The 23222-nt window shown below is 51.8% G+C and overlaps 2 protein-coding genes across 11 annotated transcripts in view; one reads left to right on the forward strand and one right to left on the reverse strand.

Annotated features, from left to right (window-relative positions):
• Positions 1-19777, reverse strand: part of USH1C (USH1 protein network component harmonin) — a 47725-nt gene extending 27948 nt beyond the window's left edge. For 5 of the 9 annotated variants that reach the window (XM_074336093.1, XM_074336089.1, XM_019746656.2 and 2 more), the window contains exons 1-12: positions 19636-19777; positions 9674-9741; positions 8063-8206; positions 7778-7916; positions 4060-4168; positions 3907-3931; positions 3643-3700; positions 3267-3361; positions 1661-1745; positions 667-726; positions 454-510; positions 1-143 (exon numbers count right to left, since the gene is read on the reverse strand). In XM_074336093.1, the coding sequence (XP_074192194.1) occupies positions 1-143; positions 454-510; positions 667-726; positions 1661-1745; positions 3267-3361; positions 3643-3700; positions 3907-3931; positions 4060-4168; positions 7778-7916; positions 8063-8206; positions 9674-9741; positions 19636-19671 (1019 nt within the window). In that variant the 5' untranslated portion in view covers positions 19672-19777. Of the gene's footprint in view, positions 144-453; positions 511-666; positions 727-1660; positions 1746-3266; positions 3362-3642; positions 3701-3906; positions 3932-4059; positions 4169-7777; positions 7917-8062; positions 8207-9673; positions 9742-10128; positions 10267-19635 lie in introns of those variants that run through there. The other 4 variants (XM_074336091.1, XM_074336088.1, XM_074336090.1 and 1 more) reach the window with 4 other exon arrangements.
• A 2313-nt stretch (positions 19778-22090) lies between these two features.
• The window catches only part of OTOG (otogelin), a 73642-nt gene continuing 72510 nt past the window's right edge, over positions 22091-23222 (forward strand). Inside the window, exons 1-3 of one of the 2 annotated variants that reach the window (XM_074336096.1) lie at positions 22091-22325; positions 22753-22799; positions 22961-23035. In XM_074336096.1, the coding sequence (XP_074192197.1) occupies positions 22214-22325; positions 22753-22799; positions 22961-23035 (234 nt within the window). In that variant the 5' untranslated portion in view covers positions 22091-22213. Of the gene's footprint in view, positions 22326-22752; positions 22800-22960; positions 23036-23222 lie in introns of those variants that run through there. The other variant, XM_074336095.1, reaches the window with a different exon arrangement.

Here is a 23222-nt window from a genome sequence, read left to right on the forward strand (position 1 = left end):
TGCCGCTCCATCTCCTGCTGCTCCTGGAGGATCTTGTTGGACTCCATCGCCAGCCGCTTCTGCATCAGAAGCTCCTGCCGCTGCAGCTCGCGCTGCCGCACCTCTGCCAGCCGTTCGCGCTCTGTCATGAACAGCTCCCGGCCCTCATGGGGAGAAAAGAGGCCCCTTGCTCAGTCCCCTGGGGAACCTGGGCTTCCACAGCCACAGCTCTGGAGGCCAAGATGAGGGTTGTGCTCTCATCACCATGGCCCCAGTGTCAGACACTATGGTTTCTGCAGTCTCTGACCCAACTTCTCTCCTGGCTGGGCAGACACCCTCCCCCTCTGCTCTGTCAGAGCTTCATAGCAGAGCCTTTGGCCCTTCCCAGAAGTGTGGGGCAGAAATCAGGGCTCCGAGCCACTGGGCCTGGAGGTCAGGTGTCATGGGGCCCCCACCAGCCCATTCTGGACTTACAGCTCCAGCTACGACGGAGATGGTCAGGCTGCGGCTACTCTTCAGTATGTTCACAGCCTGTGGGGACACGTGGGCGGTCAGCTGAGGCCTGACAGACAGAGCAGTCAAGGCCTCGAGAGAGCACAGCAGGTTTCAGAGGCCATGGCGGGGGAGCGGGGGAGAAGTGGAGGGCAGAGGTGATAGCAGCCCGCAGATGAAGACCCCACATCTCACCTCCTTGTGGTCCAGGTTGGAGAAGTCGATGCCATTGACCTCGACAATCTGGTCCCCTGTCTGGTGAAGAAACAGAGAGGGGTCAGCGTGCTTGCCTAACTGTCCACTCATCTGCAGCAAAGCTTCCCTACTTGGCCCTTCAAGTGGCTGCCCCTCAGCTGTCCCTGATGAGTAGAACAGTTAGAATCCCCAGTGGGATCCTCCCAGGGCCCCTCCACCTTGTGTCTTTTTCATCAGCTGCTAATAATATTATACCAATAGATAGTTACTCCTTTGGCTGAATTTATGACATTTAGTTTAAAAACCCAGTTTGTGGACATAGGGGCCTTTGGGCTTCTCATATAGCAAAGGCTATGTTGAGTCATAATAATAATTGGTAGCTAACATTCATAAATCCCTTCCTATGTGCCCGGCACACTTTTATGCATATGTATTAATTCATTTAATCCACACAATGACCCTAGAAGGAAGGTTATTACCTCCATTTTATAGGAGAGGAAACTGAAGCACAGAAAGAGGAAGTAACTTGTCCAAAGTGGAGGTTAAAAGTTCTGGCTCTGGCGTCAGGCCACCAAGGTTTGAATCCCAGTCCTACTATATTAGGTACATGATCTTGGAAAAATCCTGTACTTTCTTTGGGTCTCAGTTTCCTCATCTGTAAAATGGAAATAACGATAGTACCTAACTCTCAGAAATTTAAAAGGGCTTAGAACAATGTCTAACCCAGTAAACACTCAATGAATGTCAACTCAAAACACTCAATGAATGTCAACTCTTTGATTATTATTACATCATTTCCAAGCTCAGGACCAAAGGCTCTCAGAACTGGAGAAGACTGTAGAAAGGGTCAAATGCCACACTTTCATTGATGTCTTCCCTTGATGAGGGTGGGTAGGAATCATCAGCCAGTGACTGCTGAGAGAGAGCTGTGTGGGAAGGCACATGCCTCCATCACTGTGCGATCACAGTCTGATGTCGGCCCAGGGTCACTCACCTCCAACCCCACCTCGGCAGACAGGGAGCCAGGCTTTACATTACTGATGAAGATGCCAGGTTTCTGGATAGGGCCACTGGAAATGCTGTGGAAGAGATGGGCAATGCAGGTGAGCCTCTGCTTTAGCACCTGTTCATTCTCAATGTGCTGTCACCTCTGCCTGTTTGTTTAGTGCTCAAGCCCCTCAGGATACAGGTCACCCATGAGCTCAGTACCAAGCCCCCCCCCCCCCCTGTCTATCTATGGCAACAGCCACAGAAAACTACTTGTAATTCCCCCCTATATAACCCCTTACCCAATACATTGTATCTGCTGTTTCTTTTCACTTTCTAGCACTTTCTTATTCATACCTTAAGACTCTAATGCTATATTCTTTACAAGGTTTTAATCAAACTGCTTATATTATCCCAAGACTAAGCTAGTGGCTCCTTTCTCAGTGCTCCTAAAATACCTACAGCAAAGGTGGCACTTGTGCTATTATTTTCCCCTCCCAGATCTGTGGCAGACATCACTAATCGATCACAGCACTCTTTCCCATCAAGCTTCGATACAGCCTTAGAGTTCTTTTCAAAATAGGGTGGTAGATGAGGGAAAAGGGGATCAAATATATGGTGATGGAAGGAGAACTGACTCTGGGTGGTGAACACATAGTGTGATTTATAGATGATGTAATACAGAATTGTACACCTGAAATCTATGTAACTTTACTAACAATTGTCACCCCAATAAACGTTAATTAAAAAATAAAGAAAAAAGAAAAAAAAAGTACTCTCAGCGGCCACTACTAATTAATTAGATATAGCAAATAGGATAGGAAAACTATTTGCCATCCCTGATGCAGAATGCAGGTCCATTCATGTCCTTGTCACTCTACGCTGTAACTAATGATGTGGCTGGCTTCAATATCAGGCTATAATCTCTTAGAAACGAGAGACTTTTTATCACTTATGCTTGGCAGAAAAGAGTTGAATAAGTGTGAATGAATGGAGATAATAAGAATAACTCACATAAAAATAGCTACTATTTACCAACTGCTTATTACTTGCCAGGCACCAAGCTTGGTACTTTACTTCTGTCATGTCATTCCTCCTCACAGAGTGAATATTATTATCCTCAATTTATAGAGGGAGAAACTGAAGCTCAGCATGGTAAAGTAACTAGTCCAAGGTTCCAAAACTCACAGGTGGCAGAGCAGGGGCTGGCCCCTAAATCTACGACTGTAGCACTTGTGTGCTTACCAAGACTGCCCTGCGAGCTGTCTGTTTGCAATTCCTGGGCTGCCTCTTCAGGAAGCCCACCAGGTACTAAGTGGCAAGAGAACAGTGACAGAGATGACCAGAAGGACAGGCTCCCTTTACAATGACTAGAGGGCCCACCAAAGGAACATGGCTCTCAGTTTCCTCACCTATAAAATGGGCCTGTCAGAGCTGTCCCCCTGGCCCTACAGGGCTGTTGTGAAGCTCAGAGGGGAAATCAGACACCAAAAAGTGTTATCAGCAGTAGATAAAAGCCTCCTCAGAAGCAGCAATGAGTGAGGGGAGACGTGTTAGGGGCCTCCTGGGGTCTGCTGGCCATGAGTGAGCCCCAGGGCATGCCTGCCACCCACCTGCAGCCAAGGCCCCGGGAGCCCACCAGGCTGATGAAGACCTTCTTCTCTTTGTTTTCCCGATTCCTAGGGGTGCCCAGGCTGCTCAGCCCGCCCTGGAGGAAGGACACAATAAGGGTCACTAGGTGTCACATGTGTACAAGTGGCCTCTTGCGCTCATAATCACTGCTGTTTCCATGTGAGCCAAATGGCCAGTCTGTCCCAGGTGTGTGTATCTGCACCAGTTGGGCTGGCTGAGGGTCCACCACCCACAGGGGCTTTTGGGATGTGCTGGGGGCCCGGAAAGCCCCTGAGGGCACATCCCTAGAAGAAGTTCCCCCTTTAGGACTGGCTGTCACTCCATCCAGACCCCATCACTGGTAGTCCTGGCTGTTACCTCAGATTCTGACACAAACTGATCCACGTACTGCCATTTGAGGGGCTCATCAGGAGAGCTGATGGGAAGGGAAAGGAGAAGGGGGGGTCATTAGAGATGTTTGGGGGACCAGGCCCCCAATCCTTAGGAAGCAGCCCCTCTAAAGCCTCCAGCAACTGCTGGCCCAGGGGCAGTGCTGGCCTAGGGGAAGCCAGACCCCAAAGCTGATCCCAGGACCCTGAGCCCACAGGACAGAGTCTGCCTACAGAGGAGGGTCATGCTCACCTTTTCACAGGGATCAGGCCGATGTCTGTGAGAAAAAGGCATGGGGTTAGGACGGCTCCTCTGCCCTCCGTGCCTCCCCGAGGAGCTGGGTTCCCTCCTACCTACCACACCCCACCCCACCATCAGCGTCCCCCACCGTCTAGCCTCACTCACGTCTCACTTTGATGGACACAGTCTTCTTGGTGCGGATGAGGTTAATGACCTCCTCGTGGGTACATGAGGAGATGGAATATCCATTGATCCGAACGATCTCGTCCCCTACCTTGGCCACAGACAGAGAGAATGAGCACCAGGTTGAGGGAAGTCAGGCGGCTGGGCAGGCTCACTGGTGGCTGACCCGGGCCTGCTCTCCAGGAAGGGGGATGGCAGCTATGCATTCCTTCAGAAGAAATCTTGATATGTGTGTCCTAGAGCCTTATCACAACCAACCCACCCTCCATCAGCCAGGGGTATCCCAGGGCGGTGGCACTTCCAAGCAGTCTTTCTGCCCCATTTTATAGGGGGAACCAAGACAGCAGGGGAGGGGCACAGAGAGTGGGTAGCAGAGCTGGGAGAAGAAGTCAAGAGTCTGCACCTTCACTCTGGGGTCTCTTTCACCCCCGTGGAATCACCCAGATTCCAGCAGCTCTTGCCTGGCCTTTGCCCCACCCTGCCCCAAGGAGCAGATTCCCCTGCAACACCCTAATGGATCCAGTGGGGAATTTCCATGACTCCTGACTCATGCTTACATCACTGACACACAGCCGATCTCTTTTTTTCCACTCAGTGGAAACTTGATGGACATTTTAATCTACCACAGCCCTGACCTCTGAATTCCTATTCTCGGCATAAGCAAAGAACAGTGAATGAATATAAGGCTTTGGCATACGTTGTCTTGGGTCTGAATTCCTGCTTTTATTCTTATTAGCTGTGTGACCTTGGCAAGTCTCTTGAACTTTCTGGACCTGTTTCCCTCATCTGTAAAATGGGAAAATGCTGTGGTTGCTGTGAGAATTAAGTGAGTATGTACATGTAAAGTTAGCCGGTGTCTGGCACTCCATATGTAATCAATACATGGTTGCTATTGTTTTCATTAGTTGGGCCTGAGCTTAAATACTCGGATCATGTTCCTCTTCTCAGGACTTAAGCCTCATTAGATTGGGAGAGATGAGGGCTGTGGGGCCTGAGAGGCCAGCCCTGGATACAGACGCATGGTGAGATTGCCCCCTGCTGGACACTGCCTGGGGTTCCTCCAAGCACCTCAGCCCTGGAATCAGGCCTGAAGCTCCTCATTTAATAACTGCAGTGCTGGAAGGACCCTCAGAGGTCAGTAGAAACAGGCCCAGGGAGGTGAAGTTTTGTCTAAGGTCACACAGCCATTAGCTATAAAACAGAGACTGGATCTGGATGCACCTCTCCAGCCTGAGGCCAGAGCAGGTCATCTGGGTGACCCTTTGGAGACTTGTTGGTACATGTGGAGGATGCTCTGTGGGTCTGGGGGCTGGGCAGACAGCCTCTGAGGGGTCCTCTAGGCCAACTCTTACCCCCAGTCACCTTCTCGCTGTTGCTACCTGGACACTTCCTCACGTGGACACAGACCCTAATCTTCTCCAGGGCCTGACAGAAGTGTCAAGGGGCTCAAAAAGTTGCCACAGGAAGGGGCTCACTGAAGAACTCTTTAGGTTTCTGGGGCCAACTCCTGTAAGGAGAACAGGTGGACTAACTCCTTGCACCTACTTTTTTTTAACAACTCTGTTTCTGTTAATAAGATGAGGAAACTGAGGCTCAGACAGGTGAAATCACTTGCTTAAGGTCACCCAGCCAGTAAACAGTGTCGCTGGGATTTGAAGTCAGGTCTCCCTCACTGATAATAAGCGTTGTCTATTGGGCATCTGGAAGCAGAAAAGAAGGGCACCTGGCCAAGCCTGGCTGCAATCCCCTGTGTTGTGCGCTCTCTGGATCCTTGCCACCTATCAGAGCCCTCAGGTCCCATAGGAAAGACAGGGATTACTGCACCCATTTTACAGCTGGAACAACCAAGGCACAGAAAATCATTCTGCAGCCCTGGACTATACAGCAAGTCGTGCAGCACACACCACCTTGTGCATGGCAGGGGACATAGGTTCACACAGGATACACTTGAAAAAACAATGTGAAATATCTACAGTAGGGAGATAAGAGCAGAGAGCTGGGGGCCCAAGGCTGGGTCCTATTGCTGGGTCCATGCCCCCCCCACCCGTGGCCCAGCCTCATAGGTCAAATCAGCAGTTTGTGTGTGAATATGCTCCTCCCCTGCCTTCCAGAATCTTCCTCTAGCCTCTCTCAGCCATGAGATCTCCCCAGAAACGTGAACCCAGACAGGTGAATGGATGCAGACATTTCCCCCAGCTCCTGTAAATGAAGTTCCCTGTCTTGTTCCTAAAGAGAAGCTGCCCGGGACCCCAATCAGAATGATTCCCACACAGCTCTTGGCTCAGGTTGCAGGATCGGCTTTCCTCTCCCTCTCACTCCCACATGGAGCCCTGCAAAAAGGCTCTTTGTGCCAGGGCCACAATGAAATGACGATCTGAGGGACAGAGGCACAAAGGAGAGATGAGCCTGTCAGCCCCAGAAAGGGTGGATAATTCACAAGCCTGAGAAACAGGCGGGAAGATAAAACTTTGTTTCATTAAAATGCCCCCATGCCCCCAATCATGGAGACATCATTGAGAAATGCTTATCCTAAGAGGAGAGCTCACCCTGGAAAAAAGAGGGCCTCTGCTGATGCCAGAAGAGGAGCTCATTATGGTTTTTCTCTGGCTGCGTTTCTGGGCTGGAAAATGTGCTGCACAGGAGAGGAATAATGAAGCGACTGAAATTTCAGATGCCACCGGCAAGCCGTGAGACAGGGATTGAGAACAAAGCGTTGTCTGTCAGCTCCCAGTCTCCACCTCCCTTTCCACGGTGTCTTATACCCTTCGCCCCCTGAAGCCCCTGGCTCAGCCGCTCGGATTGAGATGTTGATAACATGCTGGGAGGGGGTGAGAGGGCCTCCTTCAGATGGACATACAAAACACAGCTCTGGGCTCCGGCAGGAGGGAGACCTGGAGGTCTGCCCATCTCTGCTCAGACACCCAGGTGTGGGGACCCCAGAGGAGAGGCACCTGGGGTGTTGAAGAGAGATCCTTGGGCTTGGCAGTTAGGGCACAGGGATCCAAATTTTGGCTCTGTCACTTACTGGCTGTGACTCAAGATCTAAGCCTCTATCAACTCTATAAAATGAGGATGAGACAGCCAAAGCATATAATGGGAACTGATTGTACACATGTTACCTGGCACATTCTAGGTGTTTCTTCCATCTCCCTCTCTGCTTACTTCACAAACACAGAGCACGTATGTGCCTGGCACTGTTATAAGTACTTTATAATATGAATTGATGTATTCCTCATAACAACCTAATGAGGTAGATAGTGTCACCATCAGCTCCATTTTATAGGTGAGGAAACTGAGGCACAGGGTTAAGTGTTTTCACCAAAGTCACGCAACTAATGAAAAGCAAAGCCAGGATAGCCTGGCTCCAGAGTCTGCTCTGAAGCACCATACTATACCAGGATTTCCTTGTTCCTTTCAGTAAAAGGCTACACGTCCAAAGCTTCAGGGGTCCAGATATAACTAGGAGGTAGGGGAGGTGGGGTGTAGTGCAGTAGCAGTAGCCACAAGCCAAGTTCCCAGCTTGACTCAAGAAAACAGACAATTGTCTGCAGCCTGATTTCTACGGGCCTGTGGAAGATCTGTCAGGATGTGTCAGCCTCTTCCTATCCTAAAGTCTCAGATAAGGTGACCATGTGATGCCACATAGTCCAGTGAGTGAGGAAGGGGAGAGGCAGGAAGCCTGAGGGCTCCACTCACTCACTTGGAGCCCGACGTTGTCTGCCTGGCCGCCTTTGATGAGGTGGGAGATGAAGAGCCCACAGCCGAACTCGAGGCCGCCACGCACGCTGAGCCCAAGGCCTTCTGGGTGCAGACGGTCCAGACGCACCTCCTTCAGCTTCCTGCCATAGGAGAAGTCGGTGATGGCTCAGCTCTGGCCTGACCCCCAGTGCTGCCCCTCCCACTAGTGAGCGGCCCTGTCCATCCCAGGGTGATCTCTCCTACGCCCTGCCCCCTGTCCAGGTGACTTGTCACCTCCCACTCGCACCTGGAGCGCCGGGGGGTCAGTTCGTCGTACTCCACCTGGTGCTTCAGCGGGATCAGGGGCCTGATGGCATCAAACAGTGGCAAGCGGCTGGGCTCGTTGATGACCAGCTTCAGGTCTCCCACAAGCACGGCCACGTCCATGGTCCTGCGGAGACACGGGGAAGAGGTGGAGCTGCACCCATAGCCATGACCTCTGAGACCCAAGGATTCCCAGAGGAAGCAGTACTGGGCTGTGTCTCCACCCATTGGGCTCAGGCCTTGGGATTGAGGAAAACTCTCCTGAAAAGCCCAGAGCCCCGAACTTAGGCCAGGGGCTTCCAAAGAGCTTTGTTCTCTCATGTGAGCACCACAAGGAAACTGGTGAGGTAAGGATGGTTAACCCATTTTGCAAATAAAATCAAGTCCGGATTCAAACTCCACTCTGCCTCGTTCTGAAGCCCAGGTCTTTCCAGACAGAAAACCTCATGTGAGACGGTGGTGACCCCTCTATACCCCCCACCGTCTCTCACTTAGTCTGCAGCTAAACTCGGTAAATTAAATTCTCCCTTCACAGTACCTCTCACATGCGTCCTCCTCTCACTGCTCAGGCCGTCAGCGCCCCTGGCCTGCACCTCTCTAGCTGCCTGCAGACTTGCTCGCTCTTTTCTAACCTTTTCTAAATGTAAGTCACTCCTCTTTTCAAAACCGTTCGATGGCTACCCACATGATCCATTCTCTCTGGCAGGCTCAGGGCCTCCACGACCTGTCTCCGTGGACCTGCCCCAGCCTCGTGGATGTGTATGGTCCCTGTGAGCCCTGAGCTCTACTCCCCCAGGTTCCTTGTCATTTCCCACTCACACCTGTGCTTTCACCTCTCTGCACCTGGGCTCATGTTGACCCCTTATCCTGGAATGCCAGTCCCTGGTATTCCCACCTATCAGAATCCTTCTTATGCTTCAAACCCCAGCTCAAGGCGTCTTGATCCTTCCCTCCACAGTTAGAAGTGAAAACTCCTTTCTTCACATCCTGCTTTTACTTCTATTTATCAGTTATTTTACTGTTACGTATATTAGAGTTCTTCGTGTTTTATGGTCTATCTCCCCTCTCCAGGCCACGAGGAAAGAAAGCAGATCTTATTAAGTTGAGGAAAGAAAGCAGATCTTATTCATTTCCAGATTCTGCATGGTATCCAGCAAGGGGCAGGAGCTTATAAGTGTATGCTGAATGAATCAGAAAGCAGGTGGGTGATAAGAGACACCTGATGCTGGGGCCGGCTGGCATTTCCTGCCCTGTCCCAGCAGTCACATTCGATTTGAACCTCTCTGGCTACTTGATAGCCTCCCCCATCAGATTGCGAGCAACCCGAGGGCAGTAATCAGTCTGCTGTGCTCACACGTGTGCCCCTAGCCCCTAGCACAGAGCCACGCACAGAGTGTCTGTGTAAATATTTGCTGGGACAAGTGACGGGTGTGTCCATTTGGTTCCCAGGAGCCTTGAGAACGTGCCTTCCCTCCGACCCCATCTCCCCAGAATGGGATGGGGAGGTCTTCCCGTCTCAGAACCACCTCCACCAGGGCTCCCTGCAGACAGAGGCACCCGGCTGGTCCACAGGCGCTGGACCCAGCACACTTACTGGTGGTACATCCGCAGCACGTCATACAGATAGTCCTTCTCTGCATCATTTTCGATCAGAAAATCCACCTGGAAAACCCAAGGGCAGAATTATAGCTCCAGGCCCAACATCCCCATCGCAGACCCCAGTGAGGGGGAGGCGACTGCTGGGGACCTCCTCAGCATGTCCTCAGGGCTGGGGTTGTGAGGAGAGGAGGGAACCCGAGGCCAGGCTGGCCTTCTGACCCAACACATCAGACCACCCTAACGTGGCTAGGGGAGCACCTCTGCACCTCCAGATGTGGCAGGCCGAGCCTTGCCCCAGGCAGATGCACACACCTGTGCACACGTGTGACAGCAATACACCCATGGCAGCAGTGCTGCCACTCACCCCCCAGGCTGTGTCGCCCGGGGCCAGGGTAGCAACCACAGCGTAGGCTCCCCAATATGGAGGGAGCCCGTTCCTTTTCTTTTTACCTGTTGGTGGCTGTAGTGCCGGATAACTGCTTTCAGAAAGGATTTGGGCCACTCGCTCAGATAGCACATCCCACCCGCCGGAAGCACCTCACAATAGATTTCTTCTGTGTCACCAGTGCCGGGGGCAGCTCCACCCTGTCCCCTCCTGGCCTAAGCTGGGTTCTGGCCCCTGACTTCTGGCCACTCCTTCCCCTCCCCAGGTGCCTGCAGACAGCCCCCCCACACACACACCCACACCCATAGGGGAGAGTCAGGTTACATTATTTCATCTTTGCTGACGTCAATGGCTGGGACTCCAAGGTCAGGGTCAAGCACGTTTTCATGAGCACCTCAGCCCCAGGGGAGCTGGTAGCCCAGTCCCAGATTCCACTCCATAGGGTAGGGTAGTGTGACTCTCTATGCCCTGTATCCTTGGCTCTCTCTTCAGCTTGAGACTGGGTAAGAGAGGGAAGGAGGCTCCAGGGAATCACTGTGCCTCCCTCCTGCAGCCTCCAGCCCCAACAGCAGGGTCCAGGGCCTCAACCCTCCACAGGGAGATGCTGCTGCTGATTGGTCCTCAGAGAAGGGCCAGAGCAGCTCTGTCTCTTTCTATGGGTATCTCAGGGGTTCTGGAAGGCTGGGGCAGTCTGTCTGTCCCAACACACTAGGCCCAGTCCGGGGGATTTCTGGTCTGAGCAGGGGTACAGAGTACAGCTAGCTGGTCTCCACCTGACTCCCCGCTTCTCTCTAAAGTCAGGCTGAGCATTTCAATGAAGATGAGAATAACCTAGGAGGCTTGCCCTCCACTGACTCACAGCTGGGCTTCAGCTGCTACAGAAGTTCACCCCACTTGCCCAATGAGGGCACACCCTCTTTGTCCTATTTTACAGCCCTTCTCCTCCAGGCCAGGGGCTCCCAGCCAGCTGGGTGGTGGGTGGAAGCATCTGCTTGAGTGGATGGTCCTGTATCTTAGGGTGGTATCCTGGGCTCTTGCACACACCGCGTAAGGCTACCTCCCAAAGCCCATCTCTATGAGGAAACAGCCTGGACTCTCTCTCCGTCCTCTGCCTGGGCCTATATGGGGGGGCTGGGGGGGGAACCTCCTGAGATAGGCCTGGGCTACCCACATTTGGCTGTGTTAGAGGAGTCTGAGCAGAGAAAAATTCTGAACTCCCCTAGGGTCTGGCGCCAGAATTTTCTTTACCAATTAGATCATATCACTTGTGGTTGCTTAATAGCTTCTCATTGTACTTAAAATCGAATCCAAATCCAAATTCCTTACTTTGACTCATCAAAGCCCAGCTTGGCTCTTCCTGGCTACACAGGCCTCCAATCTGTGCCTCCCACAGGCCTCCCCAGCTTCAGCCTCAGGGCCTCGGCGGGTGCTCCTCCCTCTGCCTGGCTTGCTTCCTACTCCCCTGCATGGCTGGCCTCCTTCCCAGGGAGGGCTTCCTGATCACCTATCCGAACAGAACTCATTCCATCCCCCAGCCCCTACTCCGAAATATTCCAATTCCTTCATTGCAGCAGTCACAATTTGTAACTTAATGTCTTGCCTTTTTTGTGAATTGGTTTGTTTCCTTCATCAGACAGAAAACCCCAATGAGGGGAGGATGAGGTTTGTTTGTTCTAAACTCCTTGTGCCGAACGCATGATAAGTGGTCAGTAAATAAGTAGTGAATGGATTTGTCCACCCTGCCGCCTGGTGTGTCCACACAATCAGATGGGAGGAGGGGAATTATGGGAATAGAAGGGGAAAGGAAATAATGTTTGCAGAGTCCCCATGGGCTGGCACCAGGAGCTTTTCTTGGTTTTTCTTCCATTTGTCTATCTCACCAGCCCTACGAGGCCTGGTATTCTCACATCATGTTGCAGATGAGGAAACTGAAGATCAGAGAGGTTATGTCAACTCACCTAAGGTCCCACAGCTAATAAGAGACAGAGTTAAGACTTGAACCTTGGTCTATCTGATTCCAAGGCCCACACTCTTCCTGCTGTACCAATGAGTGTGTGAGTCAGGCCTTCCTGGGAAAAACTCCACGCCCTCTGTAGGCCAAAATTTCAAACCCTTTGCTCTCAAGTTCTTCCTTATCTCAAATCCCCATCTCTCTCTTTTGCACGGCTGAAAAAACCCTTTTCGCTTGGTCCATAATGAGCAAGAAAACAGAAGATCTTTTGAATGACTCTCTGAACCGTGGATGTTCTCTCCAAGGGAAGCATAAAAATCCCACATGCTCTGGCGGAATGAGAACACCCTGACGAAAGCGCTTCTAGCTCAATTCCAGCCTTCGGGGGGCGGGGGTAGGGTGCCATGAGAAAAAGGATAGAAGAGAGAATCTCTTGCTGGCTGAGGCCTCAGGACTAAAGCTCTCTCCCACCCCTTCTTGCACAGATGCTTCCCACTGCATCATTAGGTGTCAGAAGTGATGGACTGTCCTTGGTAGGCAGTTTACACACTGCCTGGAAAGTGGGAGTAGAAGACAAAGGCAACTGCCAATGTTATAGTCCAGGATTCTGTTTTTCTGCCTTCCCGGCCAAGCATAGATCACCTAGAGATGGTCTTTGTGGAAAAGAGCCTGTTCCTGGTGTTCCTGGGCTCCTAGTCCTGGTGGGTAGCTGGCCGATGCTGACCACTTTATCCAGAAATCACATCCTACCAGTCTCCTGTGGCAACAACAAGTTCAGCTCTTTAGCCTGACGTTCAGTCATTCTCACCAGTTAGGTCACTCAAATCCTCGTCTTCAGTTCTGTCCTTACCTGCTTTCCAGGGGTATCTCCACCATTTCCTAAGTGGGGTGCAGGCTGCAGCCAAAAGGACCCTTCCCCCAAAACACGGACCTCCTTCTCCTCACTAAGAATGATCCATCGACCTCGACAATTCTGACTTGTCCATTTAAAAAATTACCTATATACCACAACAGCTGAGGAAACATACCTGGATTATGTGGAATGCTCTTTAAATACAAATCTAAGTGATAAATCAAAATAGAGGTCCTGTCACTGCTCTCCTGGTAGTGTCTCCAAAGGACTCAGAGAGAACAGCACTGCTTTGCCCCCCTGACCACCCCTCAGGGAAGACACACACCCTTCCACCTCACTCTTTTGGCTTTAAGAGAAAGACAACTGAGAAAGATGGAACTTTCTCTGGAAGCCTGAACATGCAATAACATCACCACCATAATTCAAATTTTGCTTTTTAAATATTTCAATGACTTAATATGGCCTCCCCTCCTCCTGGAGTCTGCGTCCTAGCAAACTGACCAGGAGGATCCGGCCAGCTCCGGTCCGAGGATCAGCTTCGGGAGCGCCTGCTCGAGGGCACTTTGTGCCACTCTCCTGATACCCTGTGCCCAGGTATGTGTAAAGCACCTGCGCACCATAGGCCTTCAACACAGGTGCACAGTGCTCAGTGGTGTCCACTGAATGACGAAGGAACTCCAGCTGCTCTAGTCTGGAGCCTCCCTTCCAACCACTTGGCCAGTCCTGGGGTGACCACCTCCCGGTAACGTCTCAGCACACGCCTGCCGCAGCTCCTGGATCTTTCTCCTCTTAGCTCAGTTCTAGCTCATCACAAAAGAGTAATTCCCACATCCATGCACGATGGACTGCCCTCCCTCATCCCCCAACCCTGCCTTCATTGAAGGGGAATGCAAGCCCTCTCTTCTAGAGTCTTTCCTGACCATGCACGGCCCAGAGCCTCCTCACCCAGCTCCCAGCCTGACGCCCTTCTTGCCCAGTACCCTCATTCAGGCATACTCTGCTAACTGACCGTCTACCACATCTGACGAGGTTCACATGTATTGTCTCTAATCTCCCAAAACCTTCTGAGGTAGACGGATATTATTATCTCCATTTCACAGATGAGGAAATAGAGGCTCAGAGAAGTAAGTGGCAGAAATGAGACTCCATCCTATGCCTGCTGGCTCCAAAGCCTCTGCTTTTTTTCAAACCACCATTTAGTACCCAGTTACTAGATATAATGTTTTGTGTGTGCATTTGTGGAATACACATTTATGGGGCACCTACTGTGTGTAAGATACCATGTCTTCTTTCTCCAACTGGATTTAGAAAGCTTTTCCTTTTCTTAGATCCCTCTTGATGATGGGCACAGAAATCCTAAAGGAGCCTACCATCGACAAATAACAGTTGGGGGGGTCTCTTTATCACATCAATCCCCCCATCCCTGCTGACCTTGTGTCTGACCTTGTGTGTGGTCCCCTCCCTCTAGCATCAGCATTCTCTGGCTGATGCTCAACTGGCTGTGTGCTGTAGGCCTGTACAGGGCACAGGAGGCAAATTCTGGATTTGGCCTTGGGCCCTCTCCAGCCTCGTCTCCGGCATTCCTCTGTGTGGTCTGGCCCTTCTGGACAGCCGCGTAGGGAAAGCACTCAACCTTCAGCTCATGTAAATTCACCTCCATGTGTGCACCCAGCCAAAGGGAGAGAAGGAGAGAAGAACAAATTAAATAATGCATGTTGTTCCACTTGACCTTGGGCTGTGGTAGGGATTAAATGAGTGATTGCATGTAAAGCACTTAGGACAGAGCCCAGGGCTCCAAACTGTTGCTGGATCTCTTTCTTTGTGCTTCCAGGCCCACTCTCCAGCCTTCGCTGCCCTGCCCTGTGCCCCAGGAAGCTTTGGGGAGCTCCCTGCCCTCTGCTTCCTGCTGTGTTCAGCCAACAGGTGGTGAGAGGGCGTGAGGAGACAGAGAATGGGTTCTGATTCCCAGTTCTCGCGATGTGGGATAGTTAGGCAGGTTCCCTCACCTGAGGCGGGCTTCTCTCTGCAGCCATGGCTCTCCCCTGTTCTGGGGACTCGCCCTTCCCTCGCCTTCAGGAACACCTGGCTTCCAGCAGCTGCACCTCCCAGGCTGTATTAACAAGACTTACGGCCCCACAGGTACCTGCCCTTTCCTCTACAGAGTGCCTTCATAAAACTCTCTTCAGTTTCCGGTTTGGATGAGCCAGCTGCTTCCTGCCGTGACCCTGGCTGGTATGAAACGTTAGCTCTTAGTGGTGGTGGTGCCAGCAGCATTTCCTCTGTGACCTCTTCCTGCACCTTTAAGACTCCTTGATTCAAACCTCAGCTCTCCTTGGTCAAGCCTTTCCTCAGGCTCTGCCAGAAAGCCTGTCCTGTCACTCTCCGCACATGACAACCCTTTGTTTCCACCCTTACCAAGGGACTCGCCAAGCCGCCCGCCTGTCTCCCCACTAATCTGCGAGTGTCCCAGGCACAGGCCTGGGGGCCGTGCAGAGAGTGAAGCCAACAAGCCCCTTCCCCACCTGGGTCTATACCTCTCTGTGCTTCAGTTCCCTCATCTGTAAAATGGGGATAAAAGTATCAGTTTCATACCATTTCATCCTTTTATGAGGGAATTAATAACTTTTTTGCTATTCATAAATTACTGTTAAATGCTTTGAACAGTGCCTAGCAAATAGTAAGTTCTAAATGTTTGTTAAATAAAACTAAGTAAGAATAGATGATACAAAATCGATTTTCTCAGTAGCTGAGAGAGTGGGCTCTTCATAAATGTTGGTGGGATGAATGGATCCAGCCACACTCTTCCCAGACCTTCACAGCTTGTATCCCAGATAGTATTGGGTTTACTTGACTCTTGCTTTATAATCATAACTTCATCTTTTCAAGACTCTGGTTGGTCGCCTTTGAGTCGGTGCGTGACCACGCCCCCTTCTCCTGGGTTTCCTGCCTCACTTGCTATTCCTTTTCCTCTAAAGGTTGGGGTGCCTTGGACTCTGTCCTGGGTCTTCTCTCCATCTGCACTGTCTCTCTGAGTGACTCATCAGTCACGGGGCTTGCACTGTCATCTAAACCCAAAGGACTCACTGAGGTTTCTCTGTAGCATGGACCTCTCCTTCAGTCTTCACACTCCTACAAGTACCAGCCTTCTCAGTCCCCTCTCTATTTGAAGGTCTAACCCGTGTCTTCAACTGAAAATATCCAAAACGGAATTCTTAGTTTCCACCACCTCCTACTCTTGCTCCTCCTCCCAAAATGTGGACTCATCTTTGAGTCTCTTCACACCCACAGCCAACCCACCCACAAAGCCCATCCGGTTTAGCTCTACCATGTGCCCTGGGTCTGAGCACTCCTCATGATAGTCCAAGCCCCCACCTCTGGCCTGGGCTACTGTAAAAGCCTCCTAAATGGGTTCCTCTCTTGGCTCTGTCAGTCTGCTCTCTACGAGCAGTCAAGCAATTCCTTTGAAACGTAAATCAGTCATGTCACTCGTCTGCTGGCTTCTCATCACACTTACAACGAATTCCAAAGTCTTGACCATGGCCCAGCAGGCTTCCACCACTCCTCCGATCCATCTCCCACTACTCTCCATTCCATAATTCCTCTCAGAAACACCATCCTACTTGCCCTTCCGAAAGAAGGCAAGCATATGCTTGCCACAGGGCCTTTGCACTTGCTGTTCTCTCTCTCGGAATGCTCTTCCACATATATTCCCATGGCTCCTTCCCTCACTTCTTCCCGGTCTCTGCTCAAATATCACCTCTTCAGAGAGGCCTTCCTGACTCCCCTAAATAGAGAATACCACCTTGTTACTTTCTATCCTCTCATCCCTTTATTTTTTCATCACATTTATCACTACTTGGCATTTTATGATACTTTTATTGGTTTATTTGTTAACTCTCTGTCTTCCCTACTAGAATGTATTCTCTAAAAGGGCAGGGAGTTTGTTTTGTTGTTCGGTGCTTAGAGAACCGTGTGGCATATATTCGGAGCTCTGTCAACATTTACTGCATGTATGCATGAATGAATGATAAGCGAATCCCTAGAAGGCAGGTTCTTTGTGACCTTCTAATGTATCCCACCCCACCTCCGGATGCCTGGCCTTGGGCAGGGTACACTATAGATACCCGTAGACGCATGGTTACTGTACAGGCAATAAATACTTTTTGAGCAAATGAGTAACCGAGTTCTTGCTCCATGCAGGTGAGTGAGCAGAGGGGCAGCCTGCTTTGCAGAAGCTGGTTCTCTGGGGAAGAAGCCTTAGTTTCTGATGTCGTTTTCCTCGTCCCTTGGTATCCTGGCCCAAGGCTGTGACCGGGTAGGCCAGGCAAGTGCTGCTGGTGGCCTTGAGAAACTGCACAAGCCCAGAGGAACAGATTCCTGTTGCTCTGGAGGCACTGGCAGAAACGGTGTGGCCATTTACCAAATGGTTACTATGTGTCCAGAATAGCCAGTACTTGAGTTCCTATTTAATATATCCTGTCCTATGAGGTAAGCACTAGGGGTTTCATCTTACAGCGGAGGAAACTGAAGCTTGGAGATATTATGTGGCTTGCCCAAGGTCTCACGTGTTACAATGAGTGACAGGGTTCAGATCTGACACCAGTTCGGCATAACCCCAGGTAATAGACAACAGCAGCAGACATTGAAGCTCCGCATAAACAGCAGTGCCAGGGTCGATTTAAGCTCCCCACACATGTGTAGATCTCATTCAGCATTCACAGTAATCTTACTAGTTAAATATTACTGTTATCCTCATTTAACAAATTAGAGAACTGAGGCACAGAGAGGTTAATAACTGGCTCAGGGTCACACAGCACTTTCAATGACAACACACTACCTTTAATGTTACCTCCAACCACTAAGGATTTAGATTACAAATCATTCTTAAGGGGTCAATTTGCTGTGAAACACTAAGGAGGGGTCATCCAGAAAGCAATTGACAGCAAGCAGTAGATTTCACCCAATATGCCTGTGTACCCCTATCTCTATCCTCTGCTGCTTCATCCCTTTTCCCCAGTTCCTAGATGATCTCCAACCTGGGAGGGGAAGGCTGCTGCCGCCTCTGAAGCTGCAGGGCACAAAGTCCAGCCCAGGCCTTGCTCAGCATGGCGCCTGCCCCGCCTGCACACACAAGGGCATTAATAGGTAATGACTTGTGATGAGGAAGAGAAGGGCAGTGGAAACACAGAGGCCTGAGGCCCTTTGGAGCCTGTGGGCTCCAAAGGGGAAGAGGAATAGGGGCTACTCCAGGGGCTGAATTAGACAGGGGATCCCACAGGTAATTCTCCCCAAAGAGGCAAAGACCAGTACTCTACGGGGAGAAGGCAAAAGAGGACCCGAATTTACTTTTAGCCCAGGAGCAGGAAAGTGAAATTCAAGCCTGAGTCTTGGGGTGCTCTTTCAAAGTGGGTTGTCTGAAATCTACACTCACCAAATGTCCTCACGTCTGAAATTTCTCCCCTCACGTCCCTTTGCAACAGGGTACACTGGTGAACACTGTTTCACACTTCCCCTAGCCTTTCGCCAGCCCCCAACTCCTGCTGAATTTGCTATCTCTCACCCAAGGCTTCGTTTTAGGGAGACGTCGCCAGTATGAGTAGCCCCCTTTGTGCCCCCAACAAACCTTGATCCCAACACTCAGCAGCTAGCCACGGGTAATTACTAGTGGAAGGTCTGTCCCCCATCTACACCACCAACAGTTTGAGGGCAGAGACTGGGTCTGGCACATAATGGGTGCTCAAAACATGTTTATTCAGTGAATGATTGACTCCCCAGCCCCTGGCCCTTAGCCCTGCAATGACTGGCTCCTCAATCTCCACAGGGCCTCTCTATGGGGAGAGAGAGGTAAATCACCCTGGTCTTGCCTACCTGAGCTCTGCCCCTCAGGCCTGGGAGGGGTTTGGCTTGGTCTAAAGACACTGTCCTGTCCCTCTGGGCTCTGGGAGGGCCTCAGGGCACATAGTCACTCGCCCCTCAGGCAGGGCCTGGCACCCCTGGTTTCACCCCTGGGCTCTGAGGCATCCCAAAACCTGGTGGGAAGGTCCTCTGTGTCTCCAGGAAAGGTCCTGTGTGACCTCAGGGCCTCAGTGGCCCTTGCAGAGTTTTGGACACTATTCTGGAAATGCCCTGGATGAAATCCATCAGCTTCCAGGGATGGTGTCTGAGGATCCCAGACCACCAGTGAGGCCCCTTCGTGGGACATACCAGGGGAGAGTGATTCTGCTGGAAGGTCCTGGCGGACTCTCTGGACCTCCTCCCTTCCTCTCACTGCCCCCTGACCAGCAGCAATTCCTCAGCTGCTTGTCTGGGACCTAAGAAATACCCTTAGGCAGGGAGGGGACTTGAAGTGTTTTGAGATCAAAGGACAGACACAGGCAGTTCCCCTTCCTGAGAATCCTCACTGCTCAGACACTTCCTCTGACCCTCTCCACATGCTCCGTCTGAGCTGGGAGCACTAGGAAGGCGCTGCGGGATTTGCCCACTGGGGCATCAAACAGAAGTATCCTCTCCCCCAGCCCGCCAAGGCTGGAAGGAATTCCAACCCCAGAGAAGTACCAGCGCCAGCCCCTGGAGGGCAGAAGGAGGAAGGACACTTTCAGATCAGTTTAATAGTTCCTACATCTGGAGTATCCGTGTTCCTCCCTCATTTTACTGGCGATTCCTGCTGGCAATCAAATGACCCTCAGGGTCCCAGCCTACCTAGAAACTCAGGCTCGTCTGGTAAAGGGAGGGTCCCCAGGCACTTGGGGAGCCCCTAGCAGCTCTGACCTTATGCCGGAATTCTCGGGCCACCTTCCGGTCCATGGCTGGGACAGATCGCGCGGCGTCGCTGCACAAGTCGTTCCTTGGGGTGCCTGGCTGCTGGGAGCTGGCAGGAGCGGCGACGTTGACCCGTGGGGCCTTGGCGGGTGGGGGCGGGGCCTTGGCGGGAGCGGGGCGGGGCCTCTGGGAGGCCGGAGACACCTGTCGGGAACTTGTCTCCTCCCACTGACGCCCCTGGCTCCAGTGTGTAATGTAGTGGTGACGGTGGATGGCTGGCTCTATTCCAATCCTTTTGGAATGACTGCGAATACACGCAACTGAAAGAGAGGATCTCTGGACCCGTGGGGAGAAGGTTTGGGACGTTTTTTGTGGGGTCGGAATTAAGAGGTTCTGAGACTCTCACATGGATAAGTAGGGAGTGAGGTATCCAGAGCTTTCTCTGGATACACAGAGGCCCATTTGCCTTCCTAAGGCTACCACTGTCTCACCTTCAGCGTGCATTCCACAATGACCTCTTCCCACTAGGAAGAAATCTTTGAGCTGTGAATTTCTTGAGGCGGGGTCTTATTGTGGCCCATAGAGGCCAGAGTCAGTGGGTGAAAGTGCCCCTCTTCGTCCAACTTCTTCTCCCACCCCCTCTAGCCCACCCCACCCCACCCCCAAACACACCTATACACCCATTCACTGAAGCATGAAAGGGCCTGGCAATGACAGTCGGATTTCTGGCTGACCTTCACCCAGGGCCCAAACCCCATTTGGTCCATTTGATTCAATCCAACCCAAGTGTGCTGAAGGTCTAGTGCTGGGTGCAAAGACAAGGATGAAGCAAGCCTGGGGCAGACAGAGAGGAAAGAGGGGGCCAGGAAAGGTGTAGTATAACAGGTGTGGATGGGAAGAGCGGGGACCTTTGTGGAGCTTGTGCCTGGACGTAACCCAGGATGGGGGACTGATGTGTGTGCACCATGTCAGGGGGCAGGAGGCGGACAGCAGCTTGAATCAGTGAACCTGACAATTGTAACTTCAAGGGCTCCTAAAGATCTCCTCCTTGGCATTCCACACCGAATCGCTGAAGTTTTGCCAGCAGACTGAATTTGGGCTAAATCGTTGCCTAGTTTAAACTGTAAATCCCCCCGGAAAGAGCCTTAAAATGTTATCCATGTTCTCACCTTAGTACTAAACCAATTAAGTCGGAGATAAAAGGGAAAGACTGGAGGGATTTTTCAAAGGTCCAGGAAAGAGACACGAAACACGTTCCTCTCCAACTCACTTCGTTGATTCTCTACATTTCATAATATGTCATATGGCTGTTTATTTCACATGTAGAATCCAAGCAGAGTGACAAATGCCCTTACAAGGGGAAATGGGGTCCCAATCCTTTAACATAACTGCCACCCCCACAGACTCTCTCCTTCTTAAAATGCTTCCCTCTTGGTTTTGAGGGCAGCTCCGAGTCCTGGTTCTCCTCTCACGTGAATGTTCCTTTTCAAGCTTCCTCTGAGACCATCCTGCCTTCACTCACTCTCTAACCATACCCCATCCTTGGCTCTTGCCTCTTCACCTTCCTATCTATGTCCCCGACTTTAAATCCCCTGTGGGGATAGCTGTGCGTGCTTTATTTACCACTCTATTCCCCGAACAGTGTGCAGTAAGGAATAGATACTCAACAACTTAATTGAATGAATGAATGAATGAATGAATGCATCCCAAATCTATACCCCTGCCCAGAGGTCTACTGGGGCCATCGTCATCATCATCTCCAAGTCCCGGTTATCTAGTTGGTGTTCCAACACTCAGTTGGCCAAGTGACCAATGCACAGGTTCCCAAAGCTCTCAGGCCCATATTTTCACCATTTTAAAATTTAAATTTCTTGCCAGACAGGGAGTGTACCTTTTTTACAAAGTTAAAGTTATTTTTTGTTTTGTTTTGTCAGAGTCTGGCCTTGATGGGAACAATAATATGGGAGTGTGAGTCACTTCCGACTTTAAGTCAGCATTTCTGAGCTGCTCAAGGCTGAGCGTAGAGGGCAGACCTGGGGACCCAGGAGGCCGCCGTGGGGACTGGTGGGATCACAGGCTAGCACTCTGCAGTCCTGAACCCTGCTTGCTACTGAGCACTGAATGGCATGTCCCACGGCCTCTGTAAAAGGTGAGTGGGGCACCAGACACACACCAGCATCTTGGGTCTCTGCTGTAAGGGGCTTCCAGGACTCAAGGTCCTGAGCTAGGGATCTCTGAGGAGTAAGGGGTAAGGGATGTTAGAAGCTGCACAGGCTGCCTCCCTGCTCCCCCAGGGGACTTAGGGCTGAGCGATCTGCAGCCCGCCTCTCCTGCGGAGGGGCAGCCACAATCCACGCAGGGCGAAGGCTGGATCTTCCTCAGGCCCTTAAATGATGGTAATGAGCCGTGCAGTCCTGTCACTCTAGCTGGAGGAGGAGCTACGCGCCTGGGAGGTGGGGCCGAGGGAACCCTGGGGTAAGAGAGAGACGGTTGGCAGCCGACGAGTGGAGGTGTGAGCTAGCCTTCACCCGGAGAGTCACTCGGGACCCCGGGCCCCGCTCAGGCTTCTCAGTACCCACGAGCCCCTATGGGGGCCCCAGCCCCGTGCGATCCCGCACCCGCGCTCTGTCTGCTCCTGGTTTGCGTCTGGCTGTCCCGGGGTGAGCGGGCAGGGGAGTCCCTGTGGATGCAGACTGTCGGTGAGAGGGGTGTGGACGAGGGCTGGCCGGGGCTGGGGGAACGTTTAGGGAAGGCATAGGCAGGGTGGAGAGAGGGAGGAAAAAGAGAAGTGTTGAGGGAGGCAGGGGGATAACCACTGAGAGGGTCGGAAGAGATGGGGCGCGGAAGGAAAGAGAGGCCAGTAAGGGGACTGGGTCCTAAGCTGGGTAGGGTGGAGGAGACCCAAGGTGGGGAACTAGGGTGAACTTGGAACAGAGAGTGGGAGGAAAGAGAGAGACCCTTGTGGTAGAGTTACCAGAGAGGGTGAGAAAGAATTCCAGAGGGCTGCAGGGAAGGGAATGGGAGGGATGGGTGTTGATGTGGGGGAGGCTTCCTAGAAGGGGATGGGGTGGTTTGAGGCCCAACAATGGGGGGGAATCTTGAGTGGAGAGTAATCCCCCTCCCCAGCCTCAGCACCCACGCCCCCGGGCAATGCAGCACAGCAACCTGAGCCAGCCCTGGACCACGGGTGAGTAAGTTGGAGCTTGCGGGTACCCCATCCACTGCTCCCATCTTTACTCCTGGTGTGGGTGACCCCAGGGGTTAAGCACAGAGGGTGGCATGGGCCGGGAGTAGTGGGGGGCACGGCCCATTCCTATAGCCTCATCCATGTTAGACTTATTTCTCATCTAGCCACAGCCGTCAGGTGACCCGTGCCATAGGAGATGCGACAACAATGATGGGGGGCCAGGTAAGAGTGGCTTGAGGAAGGGGTGCTTTGCTGGGCAGAGGCTTATTTCTGCTGGGGTCTGAGGCTGGCAGGGAGCTCTGTAGGTTGCAGGAAGGCTGCCTCTACAGTTATTCAGAAGGGAGCAAACAAGGTTCTGGTATGTATATTAAGTATGCAAATTCATAAAACACTTTATTTCCACTCTTCT

Source organism: Rhinolophus sinicus, linkage group LG06, assembly GCF_036562045.2.
Source record: "Rhinolophus sinicus isolate RSC01 linkage group LG06, ASM3656204v1, whole genome shotgun sequence".
In the NCBI taxonomy this organism is placed as follows: domain Eukaryota; kingdom Metazoa; phylum Chordata; class Mammalia; order Chiroptera; family Rhinolophidae; genus Rhinolophus; species Rhinolophus sinicus.